The sequence below is a fragment of the Poecile atricapillus genome, chromosome Z (genome assembly GCF_030490865.1).
Source record: "Poecile atricapillus isolate bPoeAtr1 chromosome Z, bPoeAtr1.hap1, whole genome shotgun sequence".
NCBI classification, from domain to species: Eukaryota; Metazoa; Chordata; class Aves; order Passeriformes; family Paridae; genus Poecile; species Poecile atricapillus.
The window spans coordinates 85,228,572-85,246,833 of record NC_081289.1 but is presented as its reverse complement, the minus strand read 5'-3'; the positions used below and the strand labels follow the sequence as shown (position 1 = coordinate 85,246,833).

At 36.5% G+C, this 18,262-nt stretch overlaps 1 protein-coding gene across 1 annotated transcript; it reads left to right on the top strand.

The window, feature by feature from the left end:
- Nucleotides 1-1,502: 1,502 nt before the first annotated feature.
- ANXA1 (annexin A1) lies at nt 1,503-17,907 on the top strand. Its single transcript, XM_058827801.1, has 13 exons — nt 1,503-1,607; nt 5,174-5,252; nt 7,427-7,520; nt 8,265-8,359; nt 9,072-9,185; nt 9,760-9,850; nt 10,830-10,909; nt 11,843-11,899; nt 13,306-13,399; nt 13,926-14,021; nt 15,075-15,133; nt 16,012-16,134; nt 17,529-17,907. The coding sequence occupies exons 2-13, from the start codon at nt 5,187-5,189 to the stop codon at nt 17,586-17,588; spliced, it is 1,029 nt and encodes a 342-aa protein (XP_058683784.1). The 5' UTR covers nt 1,503-1,607; nt 5,174-5,186; the 3' UTR covers nt 17,589-17,907.
- The last annotated feature ends 355 nt before the right edge of the window (nt 17,908-18,262 follow it).

Here is an 18,262-nt window from a genome sequence, read left to right as displayed (position 1 = left end):
ACAGGGGAAACAACCCCAGAAAAAGAGTATAAACAGAGATTCTGGCCAACACCTGACCCAAGTGAAATAAGACTTCTAGTGTCATTCTGACATGGAATTCAGGTGGGCTAGAGTAATCTGAATATCACACATCATAATTAAGTAAATCAACATACACCTGACAGCTTGCTCACTATATCTGTGTCAGCTGGTAGGCCCCCTCAATGATCCAGCTTACTGGAAACATTTAAAATACTTTTGTGAAATGATATACTAGATGTACAGGGAGAAAGGAAATAACAAAGCATAGGAGAAAATTGCTCTTAGAGAGCCAGGGGGGCTGGGGATTCCCTGAGGGCCAGATATATTCCCATGAGGGTCAGCAGCAGCCGCTCCTATCCCATCACCCAAGCCAGGAGCAGGACACCTGGGGTGGGCACTGTACTCACATAACTCTGAGCACCACATATTTGGGTGCACAGAGGAAGAGGTAAACTATGCTGGAATGTGCATGTATGTTATGTTATATCTGAGAAATTTGTGAGGGTCCCCTCTAATAATTATCATCAGCCTGTTCCTCTTCCTCCTCATATCATATAATTAATTGTTAGACATGGGTTTCAAGGGCAGACTGGATTTCCTGTGTGTTCATTCGAGGCAGATCAGCCATACTGGGGGTACCTGGGCACTGCAGCCAGTTGGCAGAAGGAGGATGAAAGTCTGCTGGGAACCCTATCTGCCCACTGCAAGCACTTCTGGTTCAGCAGCAGGTATTTCTTCACTGGGCATCATGCTCCAGGCCAATGTGAGACGTTAGTGATATGCATGGTGTTGTGCTGTGCTGGCTTGGCAAGGAAGTGCTTGCAGAAAACCACTTCTAGCAGATATACCCTCATCTTGTGCAAACCACTCTCACTTTGAACTTCAGAGTTTAATCTGATTGTTTCAATCTCTTTCTAATTACGTAGGTGCCAATTAGTTAGTGCCCTTATATTAAGCCTGCCTTTTTCCATGAGTTTCTTTCAAAAAAAAAAAAAAAAGTTATTTATATGAAATACTAGATGTGTTTTATTCCTGGGTTATTTCTGCCATGGGCCTGCATGCAAAAGATGCAGAGCTGATAGCCAGTGGATCTCAGTGAAGTGAGGATGCTGCCTTGACTCTTTACCCTTTCCTCTCTCAAAGTTTCACTGAGCAAAGGTATACCATAACATATTCACTTTTGAAATTATATCAGACATGTCAACATGTGAAGAGAATAACTCAGGTTTAGTTTTCTTAATATTTAATCTCACGATCCCAAAAGATTTATGGCAATCTATTAAAACTGGGGATGTGGTCAGGGCAGGAGAGGAGAGCTACTGTGGCTTGCTCATTTGTTATCTTTTCCCTTCTGAAATCTGCTCATACTTTTGCCAGCACATAATTTCGCAATGACTTTTTTTTTTCCCTGATGTTTCTCCACTCTGGGTGGCACCCAGATATAACTGCTGCAAATGATTACAAGGACTGTGGAAACACTGGTTGCTGGGTGGAGTTTCCTTCACAGGCTATAAAAGCTTTGAGAGCCCTCTGCTCCTTTACTCCTGATTGTGCAGCCCTGCAAGGCAGTGTTTGTGAGGAGGAAGGTAGGATTTTGCAGTTCATTATTGCTCTCTGTAGACCCAGCACACTTTAGGAATTGTATGCTGAATTTGCCAAGTGACCTGGTGCAAATTTTCTGTGGGTTGTGCTCACTGTCAGAGAAAAAGACGGGTGTGGGCAGGAGAAATTCCTTCCATTCTGGAACATTTCACACAAAGGCTTGGACAATTATAGCTTTTATTTAATGCAATCAAAAAAAAGGAATAAAAAATGGATAAAACTTGGAAAGTAAACTTATTTGGAGTTGACCATTTCATATGCTTTCTCTTTGCCTTTTTAGTTGCTGTAGAAATCTGCAGTAAAACCAGAGTTCCTAAAAAACTACTATGCTTTTTATGTAAATTTTAAAAATAGAAACTTCAACAGTTTGCTGCATTATGACTGTAGAGGAATCATTGTTCATGAAAGTGATGAGAATCAAAACTCTTAGAAATAAAATCAGAAATAAAATTTTACAAATCAAACCAATCTTTTAGAAACATAAGAGCAAAATTCTGCTTTTCTGACTAAGAACTTGGCAAAGCCATGTAAAAGCTGCTTCATCGGGAGTTCTTTCTGCTAAATCTTTCCATAGAATTTCACAAGGATAAGATTGTTTTTCTCTCTGATGTTTCCATATTCAGAAGACTTTCCACTGCAAACTAAATTATTCTATTAGATATTCTGCCTGTTTATATGACTGGATATCATGACTGTAATTTTTGTCAAAATCCTGATATTGAGACTTTGAAAGTAACCAGGCATCTTACATCCTTCATGATATGGTTAAATAAGTACAGATAAATACTGTCATCTGACACAGACTGTAATGTAAAAATGTAGTTTGTGTCTTTAAATATTTTTAATAAGGTATTTTCTCAAAACCTTATAAATTTTTGATTGGTCCTGCTTGAGGGGGATCTTCAGGGGATTAAGAGCCAGGCAGAAAGCAATTTTATGGTGACTTTTTTTTTTTTTTTTGCCAAACAACAGTTAGGTCTTTCAGCCTGGATGTCTGTCTCATTTTTCAGTCCCATTGCCATGTTGGTAATTCCAAATGGGAATCCGTTGCTTTTGGTACTATATTAAAGTGATGTTTGCACTCAATGTATCCCTCATGGTCTAGGTGTTGTTTACACGATCACTTTACATTTTAGAGTGGCAGGACAAAGTATTGGGCAAGATCTTGTCTCCATCAGTGGGCTGGCTGTCTTCCTAGATTCCAGTCTTTTTTTTTCTTATCAGATGTAGTTTTCTCCAAAGCAGAAGAAGAGTTTTATATATAAGTTGGTTTCTTATCTTGCTAAACTAATTTAAGCAGACTAAGGTTTTTAGCTCCTCCCAAGGGCCATTGACTGCTTTGACTTGTATAAAAATTGCATTATTTCTTTACTATATGGAAATAGATGGATCTACATGCCATTGTCTTTATTTCAAAAGAAAAAGTACTTTTAAAAGTTTTTAAGACACACCTCTATTTTTTTCCCCCTTACTGTATAATTTAAATCAGAAAAGGCATGAAGTTTTAGAGGCTTAATAAACCAAACTTAATGTAGTTTAGTAGCCTTCTACTACTTCTTGCCCCAAAGGCATCAAAACCTCTAGAGCTTGGTGTCAAGGGTGGCGGTGGGGATATGTAGAAGGAAGGTATGAACACATCCCTTCAGTGTTCATCCCTTCAGCAGTGCTTCCTGAAGCCAGCTCCCCCTGGAAAGGGTTAATTTATCAGGCAAAACACTCTTCTCAGATCTGGTGCTGGGAGACTGAATCTTGTTTCATAGTTTGGAGTGGTTCTCTGCTCTGAGTCAGATAGTCAGCAGACATACCAGGACATGTCAGTGCTGATGACTCAGTGTACCCAGTGTGGAGACTTTTCAGTGTTTCCATCCTATTGCACACAGCTTTCATGTGTGCTGTTAAAAAATGCAGCAGAATTTCGTGTACCGTATTGCTTCATCTGCCCTTGTTAACTTCTGTCACAGAAGGGTGCAGGAGTCACTCTGATTGCTTGAGAAAAGTGCAGGTTGCCATTGTGATGTGAGCATGCTTTTCTGATCCTGGATAAAAAGTTGGTCCTTAAATCTGACTGAACATTCTGCCCATTATTTACCCAGTTGAGACCTACTCTAAATAACATACAAATACAAATTTTAAATCAGTTTCAGCTTTTCTGGCAGCACAGGCAGAGCTAAATTCCTTCCTGAGGGAAGAAAGCAAAAGCAAGAGTTCTTTGGGGAAGAGGGAATGTGGCTGGCTCTTACCTTGGAGAGAGTTGCAGGCAGGCTGTGTGAGGTATTTGTCACTTTGTTGGCAGATGAATGTTGGCAGAAGCAATCTTTACAGTTTTTCTGTGAGGGAAAGGAAGAGCTGGGCTGCAGCTACACTCCTTGGTCCTAAGCTTCTGTTGATTTAAAAGACTGATCTCTGCCCTTCCTACAGGACAGAGAGGATTTGTTTGCAGCATAACTAACATAATTTTTTAAAATTGTGTTTCTCATCTGTACTCAAAGACTGCAAATAGAATTTTGTCTCTTAACAGTAGTTTCAAAGGAAGTCTGGTTTACTCAGCAATAGTATCTCTAGTTATTGCTTACATGTATGCTTTAAAACCAAGTATTCCCTAAATCTTGCTGAGGAAGAGTGTTTTAAAAAAGCAACATGTAGTTTGACTAACTTTATTTGATAAACAATTGATTTCCTCTTTCTATTTCCTCACTATTTCAGTTAGCAAACAGAATGTTCCCCACATCAACAACAGAAGTTGTTATGAAGCAACCTCTTCATTATTTTTGAGTACTTACTGTTACACCAGATCTCATTTTTTTTCCTTTTCTGCATAGTGACTTTTGGGAAAGCTGGGTGGATTTTCTTTTTGAATGGTAAAAACCAAAAATTACTTTTCTTTCCTCTTCTTAAATTCTTATTTCTCCATTATTATGGAGAAATGGTAGAAAATATGTCAGAAAAAAACAATGTATATAAAACTATCCAGATTTACTCACCTTCCTTAGAAAATGTCTAGTCAAAGAAATTACATGAAAGTATATTTAACAGGGGAGTATCTTTTTTTGGTCCTAACATAATACACAAGAACTGCAATCACAGTGAAGGAGACAAGAACCCTTGTTTACCAGTGAGTTTCCAAATGATCAAACTACGTGGGCATAGATGATAGATTACTTGTGAGAAAGACTAATTGGTTTATAGTAACTTCCCTTTGTAAGTAAGTGCTAATGCTAATGTATTATTAATTATTATTATTTATTAATAATATATGTATATATAATGTATTTATTGTTATGCTAATAAGAAAATAGTGCTGCTGCTGTTCTTATCTGAAACTTCTGAAAGTAGCTAAGAGAGTAGGGGTGAGCAAGCAGCTGTGGAGCATCACATCACTCCTGAAACATCAAAGTTACTTGCCTCCAGTAGCATGGGCCAGTTGCCATGTGGGACATTAACCACGACATGTCATCGTGCTAGAGAAGTGATTTTGAGGGTGGAAAATCTTGAGTTGCACTGGTTCTGAAAATGATGAAAATGGTTTGTAACTTGATGCATCTCTTCCCAGAAACTCTGTCAACATGGCTATGGTATCAGAATTTCTGAAGCAGGCATGGTTCATGGACAATCAGGAGCAGGAATGTATTGTAAGTGTTATCAGCTTTTGAAAGCACCATGCTTATTTTCCTGTACTCTTACAAGTGGTTTAAAAGCATTTAAACATCTTTCATACACACAGATGTAAGGAAAACAATGGCAAAACTCTAGCAGATTAGAACTGGAACCCAATTTTATTGCAGTGTATAGTCTGATGTAACCATATAACCTAGGAAATTTTCTACTAGATGAAAAATTGCTCCTATTTGCACCTATCTGTTAAGTTATCAATTCCTAGGCCGAACTAGTTGGTGTGATTAAACTGTAATTCCCAGTGGCCAGTAACTAATTCACTCAGATCATCTTTAATATAGTAATCTGATGCTGAGTTGTGGACGTGTGTGAACATGTTCAGGTAATGTATGTGAATAAAACAGGAACTCTTTGGCTGAGGCGTAGGAAGCCAATGATTTGGAACCCAGGAATGTAAAGGAGGAAGTGAAAGTCACTAGTGTATATCCTAGCTTTCATATCACATGTCATGCTCATGGTGGAACGAGCCACAGCACGTAATATAAAGCCTCAGACAATGACTACTGTTGTACATTAGAAGGGAGGGATATGATTGTGAGGAGTCAAGAGTTACTGTGCTAGGATGATATGGAGAGTCTGTCAGAATGAGGTGAAGATACTGAAATGAAAGCAAAGGTAAAGCAGTACACTGTGAAAGCACACAAGTTCCCTAAAAAAAACTTATATTTTGAAAACAAATTTATATGGGGGAAATTTCATTAAACAAAAGTTTTCTGCTCTAGGCCCCTGTAGATTTTGTAATTTTGACTTTACAACAATTTGTGCCAAACCTTTGGCTCCACCATCTTTTCCCACTTCCATTCCCAGGGCCCTGAGACATTCTTGGCTATGGTGGTTACAGAGAGCTTTGTATGGCTGGTAGATAAGTTTGGCATGGAAACCAGTATACAAAGGCTAGCCTTTGAGATTGAGAAACAGGCAGTGAGACAGTCCCATTCCTCTGTTGACTTAGCACACAAGACACAATGATCTCTTGAAAAGTATGCAAGACACTGATTTAAGTATGCGGTCTGTCTGCTCTCTTACAACTCCTAGTGAGACAATTGTGTAAGGAGATGAACATTTAATTATCAGATAGAAGTGTACAAAATTCAATACAAATTTTTGTACATAAAACATTTATTCAGAAAATCTTGCCCTTTCTCTTGGGATATTTTATTTTAATGGCAAAAGATTAAAAAAAATAAAATACTAGTTTTTGAAACTAGAGAAAGAGTAAAGGTGATTCTGAGTCATCTAGCTAAACTACTGGTGTCTTCTAATAAGAAATCTCACCATATACCACTACAATGGGAATTTTCTATAAATCTTTCATCCAATAATCTTGCAGCATTTTATAGTTCTGTAATAGCAGTAGGTGAGAATCTGTTATTTAGCGCTCTTGAGTGCTGTATGACTTACTTAATGCTGTTAGGTCCTACCCGTAACTTGATGTGTCACATTGCTGACAGGGTAAGCCAAATGATCTGTGGTAAAGCTCCCAGAGATCTTCAGACATTGACTAGGGCGTGCCCATGTAGGGGCAGATTCACCACAACCAGCTAGTGGATAATGCTTTGCCAAGACTGTGCCTTATGTCTAAAGTTTCAAAGAAGCTGGGCAAGAGGTCTCCACTTCTTTGTAGGGTTAGGTTTGAACACTTCCCCCAGATCCTGAATGCAAGAAGTGTTTGAAAGCTTAGTTATGAATCAGCTGAGGGCACACTCAATGTGATACCCAGGCAGTTTGCATAAGATGAGCAAAGAAATTAGCACTTTTTATGGAAGAGCCTGTAGGATTTGTGGATTTAGAGCCTATAGAATTTGAGCATAACTTCCTAATTATAATAGTTAATTATTTTCTTATACAATCCAACCTACCTTAAGAAATAGGTGTTCAGGTACCTAAACCAATTTATGAAGTACTTTTTTGTTTCATATGAGAGCTGTGAAAGGGCCAGATCCAATGCATATCCATTGTTGAACCCATTAAATTACCTGTAGCTACAAAACTATGTTCTTGATGATAAAAGGCAATCTCAAATGCATAGTTTATTTGGGCATTCAAAACTGCTTCTGTAAAAAAAAATATTTGGTATGAGCATATATTTTTTTTCCTTTTTTAAATTTTATTTTTTATTTTCCCTCTGCAGAAGAGTTCAAAAGGTACCCGTGGAGTACAGACATACCCAAACTTTGATCCATCAGCTGATGTTGTTGCTTTGGACAGAGCTATTACTGTAAAGGGTAAGAGAAGTAAATATTTCATTTAGTACATTAGGATTAGAAGATTCTGAGAATAGCATTGAATAAAATATTGGAGCAAGAGGTAGTAAAGTAGCCAGCAGGAGAGGTGCCTCTACTTTTGAAAGCTTGGCAGTACATTAAATTATGCCACTTGGTGAAGAATCTCTATCTTCCACAGCTTGATGCATTATGTTTTCAGACCTTAACACTATATTAAAGTTCTTGAATATGTTGAAGGAAGTGTTGTAAAAATTTAATTTGTAGGGAAGGAAATATTATTTCAGCATACCATACTAATACTTTTTGGCTTGATTTCCATAAAATTCCTACAACAGGCAATGATAATGCTGATAATATATTGTATACTTCTCATTTCATTCACCTTCAAAAGGTTTTTCAGTTAGACTTACTGAGATAAAAGGAGTATGCCATTTATTTTGTTTTTTAGTCAGGGTTTCTGTTTGTTTGGAGTTTTTTAGGGCTTTTTCAGTGTAGGGGAAGATCTACACTCAGAACACTAAGACTTTTTCTATGGAATTTCTGCATCCTAGTTAGATCTATTAATTTGGCTTCTTAGCTTCATCATTAATCTTGTGAGTCTGTAGATTATTACAGTTTTTCCTTTGGTTAAATATGAGTTTGTCAATAAATCAAAGACTTGAAGCAGATAATAACTAAAAAAATTAGCTGGCTGTATTCAAAAATCTATTTTGGATATTTTGGAATTTTGTTTGATATTCATAGGTGTAGATGAAGCCACCATCATTGACATCTTGACTAAGAGAACAAATGCTCAGCGACAGCAGATCAAAGCTGCCTATCAGCAGGCTAAAGGAAAGGTAAAGTATATTAAAACCAAGCTTAATTTTCACCCAGAATGTCAATGTTTCTCCTGGCTCAAATGGTATATATGAATAAAAACAGAATACTGAATAGGACAGTAGAGTTGTTGGGCCATAACACTGTTCCCCAAGTATACCAGCACTGGTATAAGGAGGGGCTTCTAGTGGTTTTGGAGCATTTTTAGATAGGTGGCATAATAAATCTGATTTTTAATTATTTTTTTTCACCCCACTTAAATTTAGGTCAAATTGGAATATAGCCTTTATCTTCAGAACTTGTGGGTTTTTTTAGTGTGATATTACATACGTTCACTTCAAACTTCATGCAATAAACAATGAGTTCAAATGTTACACAAATAAGCAACTCAATCATAATAGTAAGAGTAATATGGCATTGTCTTGAAGAATGAGCAGCCTATTTTGAGTGTTCTTATGATGCTTTAAATGTTTCAATATAGCTGAACTGCCATGTGTGAAAGCACTCCAGAATCCTCACTGAAAAACCCTGCCTGACACTTTTAATTAATGTCTCAAACGTGACAAATTTGAAACTTGAAGTAGGGCTTCATAATTCTTTCTGTTATGGATATAGGAATGATGTAGACTAAGATGGTTCAGAGGCCAGACTAATTTTTGGACTGCAGCTGAACAGCAGCTACGCTTTTACCATTCATTAACTAATGTGTGTTTCTTTTTCCTCCTGAAACAGAGTCTGGAAGAGGCTTTGAAAAAAGCTCTGAAAAGCCATCTAGAAGATGTTGTTGTGGCTTTGCTCAAAACTCCAGCTCAATTTGATGCTGAAGAATTAAGAGCCTCTATGAAGGTAAGGGCAAAATCTCCAAAGAAAAAGTTTTCTAGGGAGCATCTGTACTTACCAAGGCCTGTAAACAACACTGGACATAGATTTCAAGGCTTGGGTATTATCTTTATTTTAACTTCATTTTGTTACATAAATCTGTATTGGCAACTTGGTTTATGAGAACAAGACCCAGTAATCCCTGATGAATTTCAGAGTTGGAGGAGATTCTTTTGTGGGAATGAACTCTCTCTGCCTTCTGAAAACTGTTTGCTAATGGGAGCCACAACATTTACATTCATGTTTATATAGGAGAAAGAAAAAAGGGGAGTCTCTTCTTCTTCATAGATTTTATATTCTTATCTTTTATCTGTTTGATCTTTTAGCACTTCTTTCGGGCACTAGTATAGTGAATGTGATAGAAATTTAATTCCAAAGGAGCTGAAATTACATTATATGGAAGTACAATATTTTTAATTTTTATTTCCCATTCTGTGTGGTTTCTTCAAAGCTAATCCAATGATTTTCATCTTATTTCTGATAAGAATTTTAAATTTTCTCTATTGAATAACATCTCTAAAACTTCAATTGCTTTTATCAGGGGCTTGGAACTGATGAAGATACCTTAATTGAGATTCTGGCCTCAAGAAACAACCATCAGATCAGAGAAGCCAGCAAATACTACAAAGAAGGTACTTCAGAGCAGGAAAGAAGTATTAAGATGCAAGGAAGTAGTTATACCATTGTATAACTATATAGGAGACACATCGGAGTCAAAACCTCACTTACAATATATAAATATAACAATATGGGAGGCAAATGAAGCTTCACAAAGATTTGTCAGGGTTGCTGGTGAGGGAGGTCATGGTGATTTTTTGCCGAACTTTGTAGATCCTAATAGAGAAGGAAAAGATACATCACGACTGCTGGAATTGTGGGTGTCTCATGGAATGAGGCACACATTTAGGTGTTTTCTTGGGTGCATGCAAAGCCGAGCTGTTTTTCTTCCCCTGTAACTAAACCCTGGCTGTCATTTTAAAATAAAAGCATAGGCTTGAAAAAAAACCAAACAAAACATAGTTAAGTTAGCAACGCAGGCATGTTAGCAGTAGGAGCAAGCAGTGAACTATTAGGGGAAAATACTTGAAGAAATTAGTTCAATGTAAATGTGGTGTCTCTCTTATATATCATGTTTACTGTGTTGTCTAATTAAATCCTGTTTTCTGAGATGATGAGGTAAATTTTTACCAAGACATTTTTTCTTAGATTCTTACATTAAGAGCTTGATTTTTTTGGAGAGTTTTTTGTTTGAGTTCAATACAGATAAGAACAGCCAAAAGTAAGAATGAAAAAGAAAAAGGCTCAGAAAAATGTTTGTGTATTTTATAAGCAGAAATCTTAGACAATGCTTACCCACAAGACCTTAGAGAGGGACATTTTCAGCACACTTTAGGTTTAGCCTCCAGTTTCACAGCACATCTCAGGATTTGAAGGATACATTACAAACAAACTCCTTTACTTGAAACCAAATGAAAGAAAGCAAGAAAATCACATTTCTTAAGTGGGCAATTAAGAAAATACTGAAAAAGATCAGAGAATGCTTTGATGGGACCTTTAAAGATTATGTAGTCAACTAAGTTGATAACTTCAAAACAAACTATTTGATTGCAGTGTTGAAGAGAGACCTGACACAAGACATCATCTCTGACACATCTGGAGATTTTCAAAAGGCTTTGGTTGCTCTAGCCAAGGTATGCTATGTTTAAGCATTTTGAGTGACAATATCTACAATCAAAAATCAATGTTCTCAAGACTCTTTTAGAGAGACCTGCAAAAACTAAAGATTTCTGCAATATTTCTTTGCATTGTTTTTTTTTTTTCACTTTCATATCTTAGACCATTAGAAACTGTTCTTAAACAAACTATGAGATTTATCTCAAATGCCTTTTAAAAAACTTTATTGTAAAAAAATATATTTTTTTTTATCTGTTACGCTTTTAAGACTTTTTTGTGCTATCTTTAAGCACTAGCAAAAGTAAGAAGCATAATGTCATGTCAATTGACTAGGAAAAGAAGAAATGTTTAACATTAGAGAATTATTTTTTTTCCCTTTTAATGTATGTTTATACTAGTTAGAAAATAGTTCAAGGGCAGGCAGTTAATAAGTGGACAAAATGATTTGTAAATTTACATTCAAAAGTAGATGAGTTCAAACACTGGACTTTCCCAATTAAAATACTCTTCTAAAATTAATAAATATTTGATTTTTGAGTATATATATATGAACTTTGTATTTGTATACAGTACGATTTTTTGGTAGATCCATGTGTATGGCTTGGATTTCCAGTTTTAGCTATCAAATCAGCTTGAAAGGAAGTCTGCTAAATGATCATCAGGGAACAGGTCATAGGTTTGAAGCCTCTAGTTTCATGTCAAGAAACAAATGCTTACTGTGGACTGTTAGGTAGGAATTAAGAAATAAGTTGCTGATGGCTGTAGAAGTATGTCCTCTGATTACAAATACAACAGTTTTATTTACAGGATGATTGACATAACTGCATCAATTTCCAGTTATGTACTGGTTTATATATGAGGGCGCGGTGCTGCAGAACTCTCAAGTGTTCAGGTTTAATGAACTGAATGATTGTGAGTACCACTGAAATTTTATTTATTTCTTTATGTAGGCTGATCGATGTGAAAATCCTCATGTGAATGATGAACTTGCTGACAGTGATGCCAGGGTAAGATCATGCTTGGCACTTTTCAGAACTTCTTCTTCTGACTTTGTTTGAGATTCTAGTGGCTGTCTGGATTCTGTGCATTGCAGAGATTTCAATGTCATACAGTAATAATTTCTGAGGAGACAGTATTTTACTCGGTTCATGTAAGTTAATTATATAAAGGAAATTAGATCTTTAGCCTAATACCTACCTTCAGAAACATTTCTGCAAGACCTTGTCTAGTTGGTGAAAAGCATGCAGACCATTTGAAGCACAAGTTAACAAGTGGAGGAAACAGACCCAGTCTTGCTTCTGTTTATAAAACAGTTCTTGAATTAAGTGAGAAGGATATGCTCATCTATGTGCAGAATTAGCTACCATACACTGACCACTGTGAAGTCTGCAGCATGTTAGATACCACAGAATATCATATCAGCAGATGCTTTTTAGTGACAGACCCTTCAAGATTATTGGTAAACATCACAGTCATTTTCTTAGTAATTCTAAAATAAACTTCTGATCTTATTATTTCTTCCAACATTAGTGGGACTATCTTTGCTAAAATCTTGATAAAACTTAGCTGAGTTTTATCTGAGTTTAGCTTAGTTGTTGCTGAGTTTTTACCTACAAAATGTTACATCATAGTTGCAATTTAAACTTGGATTACTTCAAATTGATTAAAAAAAAAAAAAAAACAAAACAAGAAAAGGCCATTGAGAAATACTGCTTTAATTCCTTTTACATAAGGAGTTTAGTTCTGTCATCAGCCCTAGATATGAAAGTAAATTAATATTTTTTTCTAAATTTGAAAGTTCAGTACTGTTTATCTTGATGCAGACTTAAATCTTCATGCTGTGTGGAGGAGGTCTTCTATTATTACTCTTGGAGAGGTTTGAGAAGGTGAGGAAAATGGAGGAGACTGGTTTTCACTTTCCTGGAAGTAAAAGTCACTCCTGGAAAGATGAGGAAGTACTAAGTGCATAGGTTTCTCCTGCTTGTTGCACAAGGTAGTTGCAGAAATAATTTAGTCAGTCTTGTGAAGTCCTACCAGTCCTGGGCTTCCATAGTTTTGTTAGTCCTAAGAAATCCTACCAGTCCTGAGATTGCATGCAGACTGCTATCAAGAGAAATGAAAAATAACTTAATTCAAGAATGTAGTATACCTAGGACAGCTAGAGGATGGTCATAAAATGTCTGAAAGTCTGCTTTCTAGCTGCACAATGTTTGCTAGGTGCTATTACGACATAAGTGAAATACGAAGTATTATTTTACAGAGCTGGAGTTAATCTGAGGTAGGGTACCATTTTGATCTGGGTCAAGGGATAGTGCTCACTACTAACAAGCAATTTGTATCTCAAAATACAGTATTCCTGTTTGAGTTTTACTATTCTGATATTGACCTTGTCACCATCTTTTCTTCATGACAGGCCTTGTACGAAGCAGGAGAGAAAAGGAAAGGAACAGATACTGGTGTGTTTGTAACTGTTCTTACTGCAAGAAGTTACCCACATCTTCGAAGGGGTAAGTTGAACAAAGCTTCATGCTTCTCTGGGATGATTTTTGAACACTGCCTGGTCATGAATTCAAAGATACAGATTGTCAAGAGTGACTCTAATTGGAAGTGTGCTTGCTGAGTAAGGGTGTGGTTGGCAGCCTAGCTGTTCTTTCAGGAGTAGGGATGAGCAGTATCACTTAGACTGTTTGCAAAACTGAAGTCTCAGCTGTGATCACAATGCCAAGCAATGAAAACTCCCCAAAATGCTCTTGCTTCTTAGCCAGTTTGCCCTAGACAGGGGGCTATCTCAGAGTGTCACAGGCTCTAGTGTGGGCCAACTCTACCCCACCCAATGGGAAATGAACCCTTCCATCCTACCAAAGTCCCATTCTGTATGCTGACTCCATCAGTCTGTGCAGCAACACTGCTCTTTACACTGTGCTGTCTGAAGAAAGTGAGAAAGATGACCCACAAACAGTCCTCTGCTGCAGCAGTGAGGACAGAATAGGGCAGAAACAGTGCAAGGAGAATATTGTTTTTCCCATTATCTAGTCTTTCAGAAGTACACCAAATACAGCAAGCATGACATGAACAAGGTACTGGATTTGGAGCTGAAAGGTGATATTGAGAACTGCCTCACTGCCCTTGGTAAGTGGTTCTGCAGATTGAAACCTACTGTATGTTCTGACTAAGCTTAAACTTTTATTTCTGCCATAATTGCTCTGATCAGAAACTGTTCTGTACTTACCTTGCTTCATTGAGAACTTGCTAAATAATACCTTTGGAAGTCTAATCTAATCATAGTGATTTAATTGAAACCTAAAATCAGTTCAAATTGATGAATGAGTAGACATACCTTTCCTGATATTTGGAAAGGTCTTCTGAGGAGAACAGATGAATTGCTGACATAGACCTTTACAAGAAATCAATATACCAAAAAACCTGTCAGAACAGGTATAGTTTGTATCAAAGACCCAATAGTTTTGAACCTGTCTCCAACCAAAGCCACTCTTCTCCAAGGTTCATGTTGCAAGAATAATATAATATATATAATATTATAATATAATTTAATATATAATATAATATGTTATATATAATATATATTATATATAATCAATATTATAATATTGATTATTAAAACCAGAAAAATTCCTTCAGTGGTTTTGTTCAAGAAAACATTCATATAAAGTTAGTAACTGTTGTTCATGAACAAAAAGTTAAGGAAGGTCCTCCCTCTTACCACTGGATCAAGGATGTAATTGGGAGCCAGGCACTGATCTGGTTCTTAGCTTTTATATCACAGTCAAACATACTTCAGATAAAATAATAATTTCCATCAAATCCCACTAAATATCAAAATCGAACTATATCTTGGTTTGGAAAATACCTATTATAACCTCCAGCTCTGACATAGAAGGCATAAATGCTTTCACATTTTTCTTCTTGGGAAATTAACCTTTCTTAATTTTGTGGCAGTAAATTAGGAAGTATTTTGTTGTTTTTATAGTAATTATTCTCCCCTGACTGAATTGCTTTCTGAATAAACAGAGGAAAGGATCCTTTTGTCCTCATACATTATGAAGAAAGGTAACAAAGAAGTACATAAATAGGGTGTGTGGGTAGGAAAAATGAAAGTGTTTTATTGGTAGACCTTTATTAAATGTATAGCCGAAGTGACCTTGTCTCACTGCTTCATTACAGTAAAGTGTGCCACAAGCAAGCCAGCTTTCTTTGCAGAAAAACTCCATTTGGCGATGAAGGTAATCTAAATAAATATCTCCTCTTTGTAAATATGAGATGCTTTATAAGCTGAGAAATAAAATGTTAGCTAGAGGTCTCTAGGCCCTTTGTGTGGCAGAAAAAACTGCAGAGGGAAATTCAGAGTATTTCTCTCACTCCTTCTATTGCTTTCTTTGAAACTTCTGTTGGAGGGGTTGTCTGTTTGCTGTGGTGTGTTCAGGAGGGCATCTGTCCATCCACACATCTTTTACTTTTACAGTGACAGGAAACAGGCTGTAACCCTCCTTACGAAACAACAATTATAGTAAAAAGGGAAAAGAGGAGCAACTATAGTTCATGGTAGGAGCCTTATGGATGCCTAATCTATAATGAGATAACCACGATCCTTGTGGCAGATTTGGAACCTATGTTAGTGAGGCAGATGGAGATCATGAGACAGTGTAGTACATAGGTATTGTCATAACTCCTGTGACTTGGTTCGGAGCAGTATGTGAAAAATTGAGTGAAACATTATAAAAATGCAGACGATGAAACTATTAAAAAAGTAATGAAAAAAGGCAGTGAAGTCTAGGCTGTCCCTAATGTCTAGCAAGCACAGTGAAGGAGGAGATGTCTGCTTTTAAGAAACAGCTAAAAGAAATGTTTAAAAATATCATAAAAGCCCCCAAAAGAAAAGGGTGGAGGTAGCCTGTGAGAAGTGAATTGTGCTCATAGGGAACATAAGGCAGATACGAGATCTCCCTGTTACGAGCAATACTAAAGAAAAAGGACAGGGTTGTATTTATCTCTAGTCTGATGGATTAACATACAGAATTTGATTAAAGATATTTCAGTGACGAAAGCAGCATAATTATTTTCTCTTTTTTTCTCCCCCTTTTCTCTTTGTTTCTTTAAATAGGGTGCTGGGACCCGGCACAAAGACCTCATCAGAATCATGGTTTCACGCCATGAAGTGGATATGAATGAGATCAAAGGCTACTATAAGAGTCTGTATGGCATCTCTCTCCGCCAGGCCATTATGGTAGGTTTTCTGCCACATGACACATGAAACACAAAACAACCTGATGATTTTTGAAGTCCAGTAAAGATCTGTTAGTTTTCTGCTCCTCAGTCACCTGTTCATCTGCATAGCTCATTGTAGATAAGTGTTTTATGTTTCCTATGGCCCACAAGCTGGGAGAACTAATAATTTTTCCAGGTCAAAGTTTTTGTCAAAAGACCTATAGAAATAGTAGTGATACATCTCTCAGATATCTTCTTACAGCAGAATCCAAGAGCTGAATGGACAGTACAGTATCCCCAAATTCTTTGTACTTAAGCAGTACCTTAGCAGGAGAGTGGAGATGATTACCATGACAGCTTTAAGGGAGGTATTTGACATAACTGGATATTGGCTTTTAACATTCGGGGTACTCCAGCAAATTAATATTTTAATTTTATTAACATTTATTTTCCCCATTTTCACTATGATCTAAATAAATGAGTTAAACTACTCAAAATATTCTGCTAAAAAGTAACGTCTTTTACAGAAAATTCAAGTGGTAAGGGACTCAAAGAAAGCTAAACTGGCAAAGCATAGTATCTTTTTGGAGAGTAGTAGACATTTCTGGGGGGAAAAAAAAAAAGTCTTCATTGGAGTAGAAACATACTCCATACATGTATGATGGATTTTACTGACATCTGCTACTTTTACAGTTAGATGCCAAAGGTAAGTTTTAATCTTCTCTTAAATGTGTGTGACCTATGATTTGGTACATAATTACACCACCTCATCATGTTCCAAAGTGGCGATTGCATCCAAATGCCTTGAGGTATAGCTTGGCTACCCTAAACAATTCATATACCTCTGAAAACTAGATTCAAATTAGTGAAAACAAGAAATGCATGTAGTAATTACACTTCATACATGATGCCTATTATCCATTTTAACCAAGCTGAATAAGCAATTCCATGGTGGGTAGAGTATTACTGTATTGTTTAGCCTTTGTTTGAGATGCTCCTGGACACAATCTGCACACACAAAGTGCTGTAAATACTAATGGGCATTGGACACCACTGATCAAGAAAGAAAGTATCATTTTATTCAGAGTAAAAGCTTAAGCTCTTGGGTAAATAAAAAATGTTCTGTGCTTCTTTTCTTTACCTATGCCACTAGACCTCCCAGCATTTTTATTAGCCTTGTCTACCTATAGTCCACCCTGGATATGCCTGTGTTTATTTCTAGATCATCAAATAACTTCAGTGAGGGTGCTTGGTTTCAGCTCAGTCTGTGGCTAACTGGTGTCTTATCAAGGGATTAATTTATATAGGTGGAGTACTAATATTTGATCAATATATATTGAATGTTGATTGAAATTTATTTTACTTGAGACCATTATTCTAACAATTGTGGGGTTTTCATGCTTAAATTTACAGGATGAACTCAAAGGGGATTATGAAACCATCCTGGTGGCTTTATGTGGAAGTGATAACTAAGTTTCATGTTCCTGAAATGCACTCAAGCCCAGTTGCTGAAAGTCTTTAGATTTGCATGTCTATGTAAAACACAGGCTTTACACACAGAGGTTTCTGTGGAATGACACTTAGTGAATATGTATTATGCTTAAAACTTCTAACTCAGAATGTATTTTTTTTCAATATCCTTGCTCTGAATGGCATCAATATTTCTGGTTGCCATTATTTATCCAAAATGAAAGAATGTCTCCAAGTTTATATTCACATGATTAATTATAAAAATGGTAAAGTTTTTATCTATGCTAAGCAAATAAACTTTTAAAAATAAAATTCAGACATGTCTAACTTTGTATATCCTTTGTTGCTATTTTGCATTTAATTTCAAGTTGTGTGAGGGAAAAATCAGTAAATACCTTAATCAAAACATAATGTAGTAATATCAAGTACCATGTAGCAGTATTATGATCTGCATAAGACTTCTTTTTAGCAGAATGTAAAAGGGTTTCAGCAGGAATGTGTCCTTTGTGGGAGCCCAGCCTACCTGCTTAACTCCAAGATAGGAATGGGGGAGCACTGAGAATTTTAATTTAAAGTAAAGGAGAAGATAAAGTTAAACATGTTATTAGTATGAAAACAGTTGTTACCTGATTACAGGGGCTTTGTAGGACCATGCAACAGAGGAAATGTTTACTGTG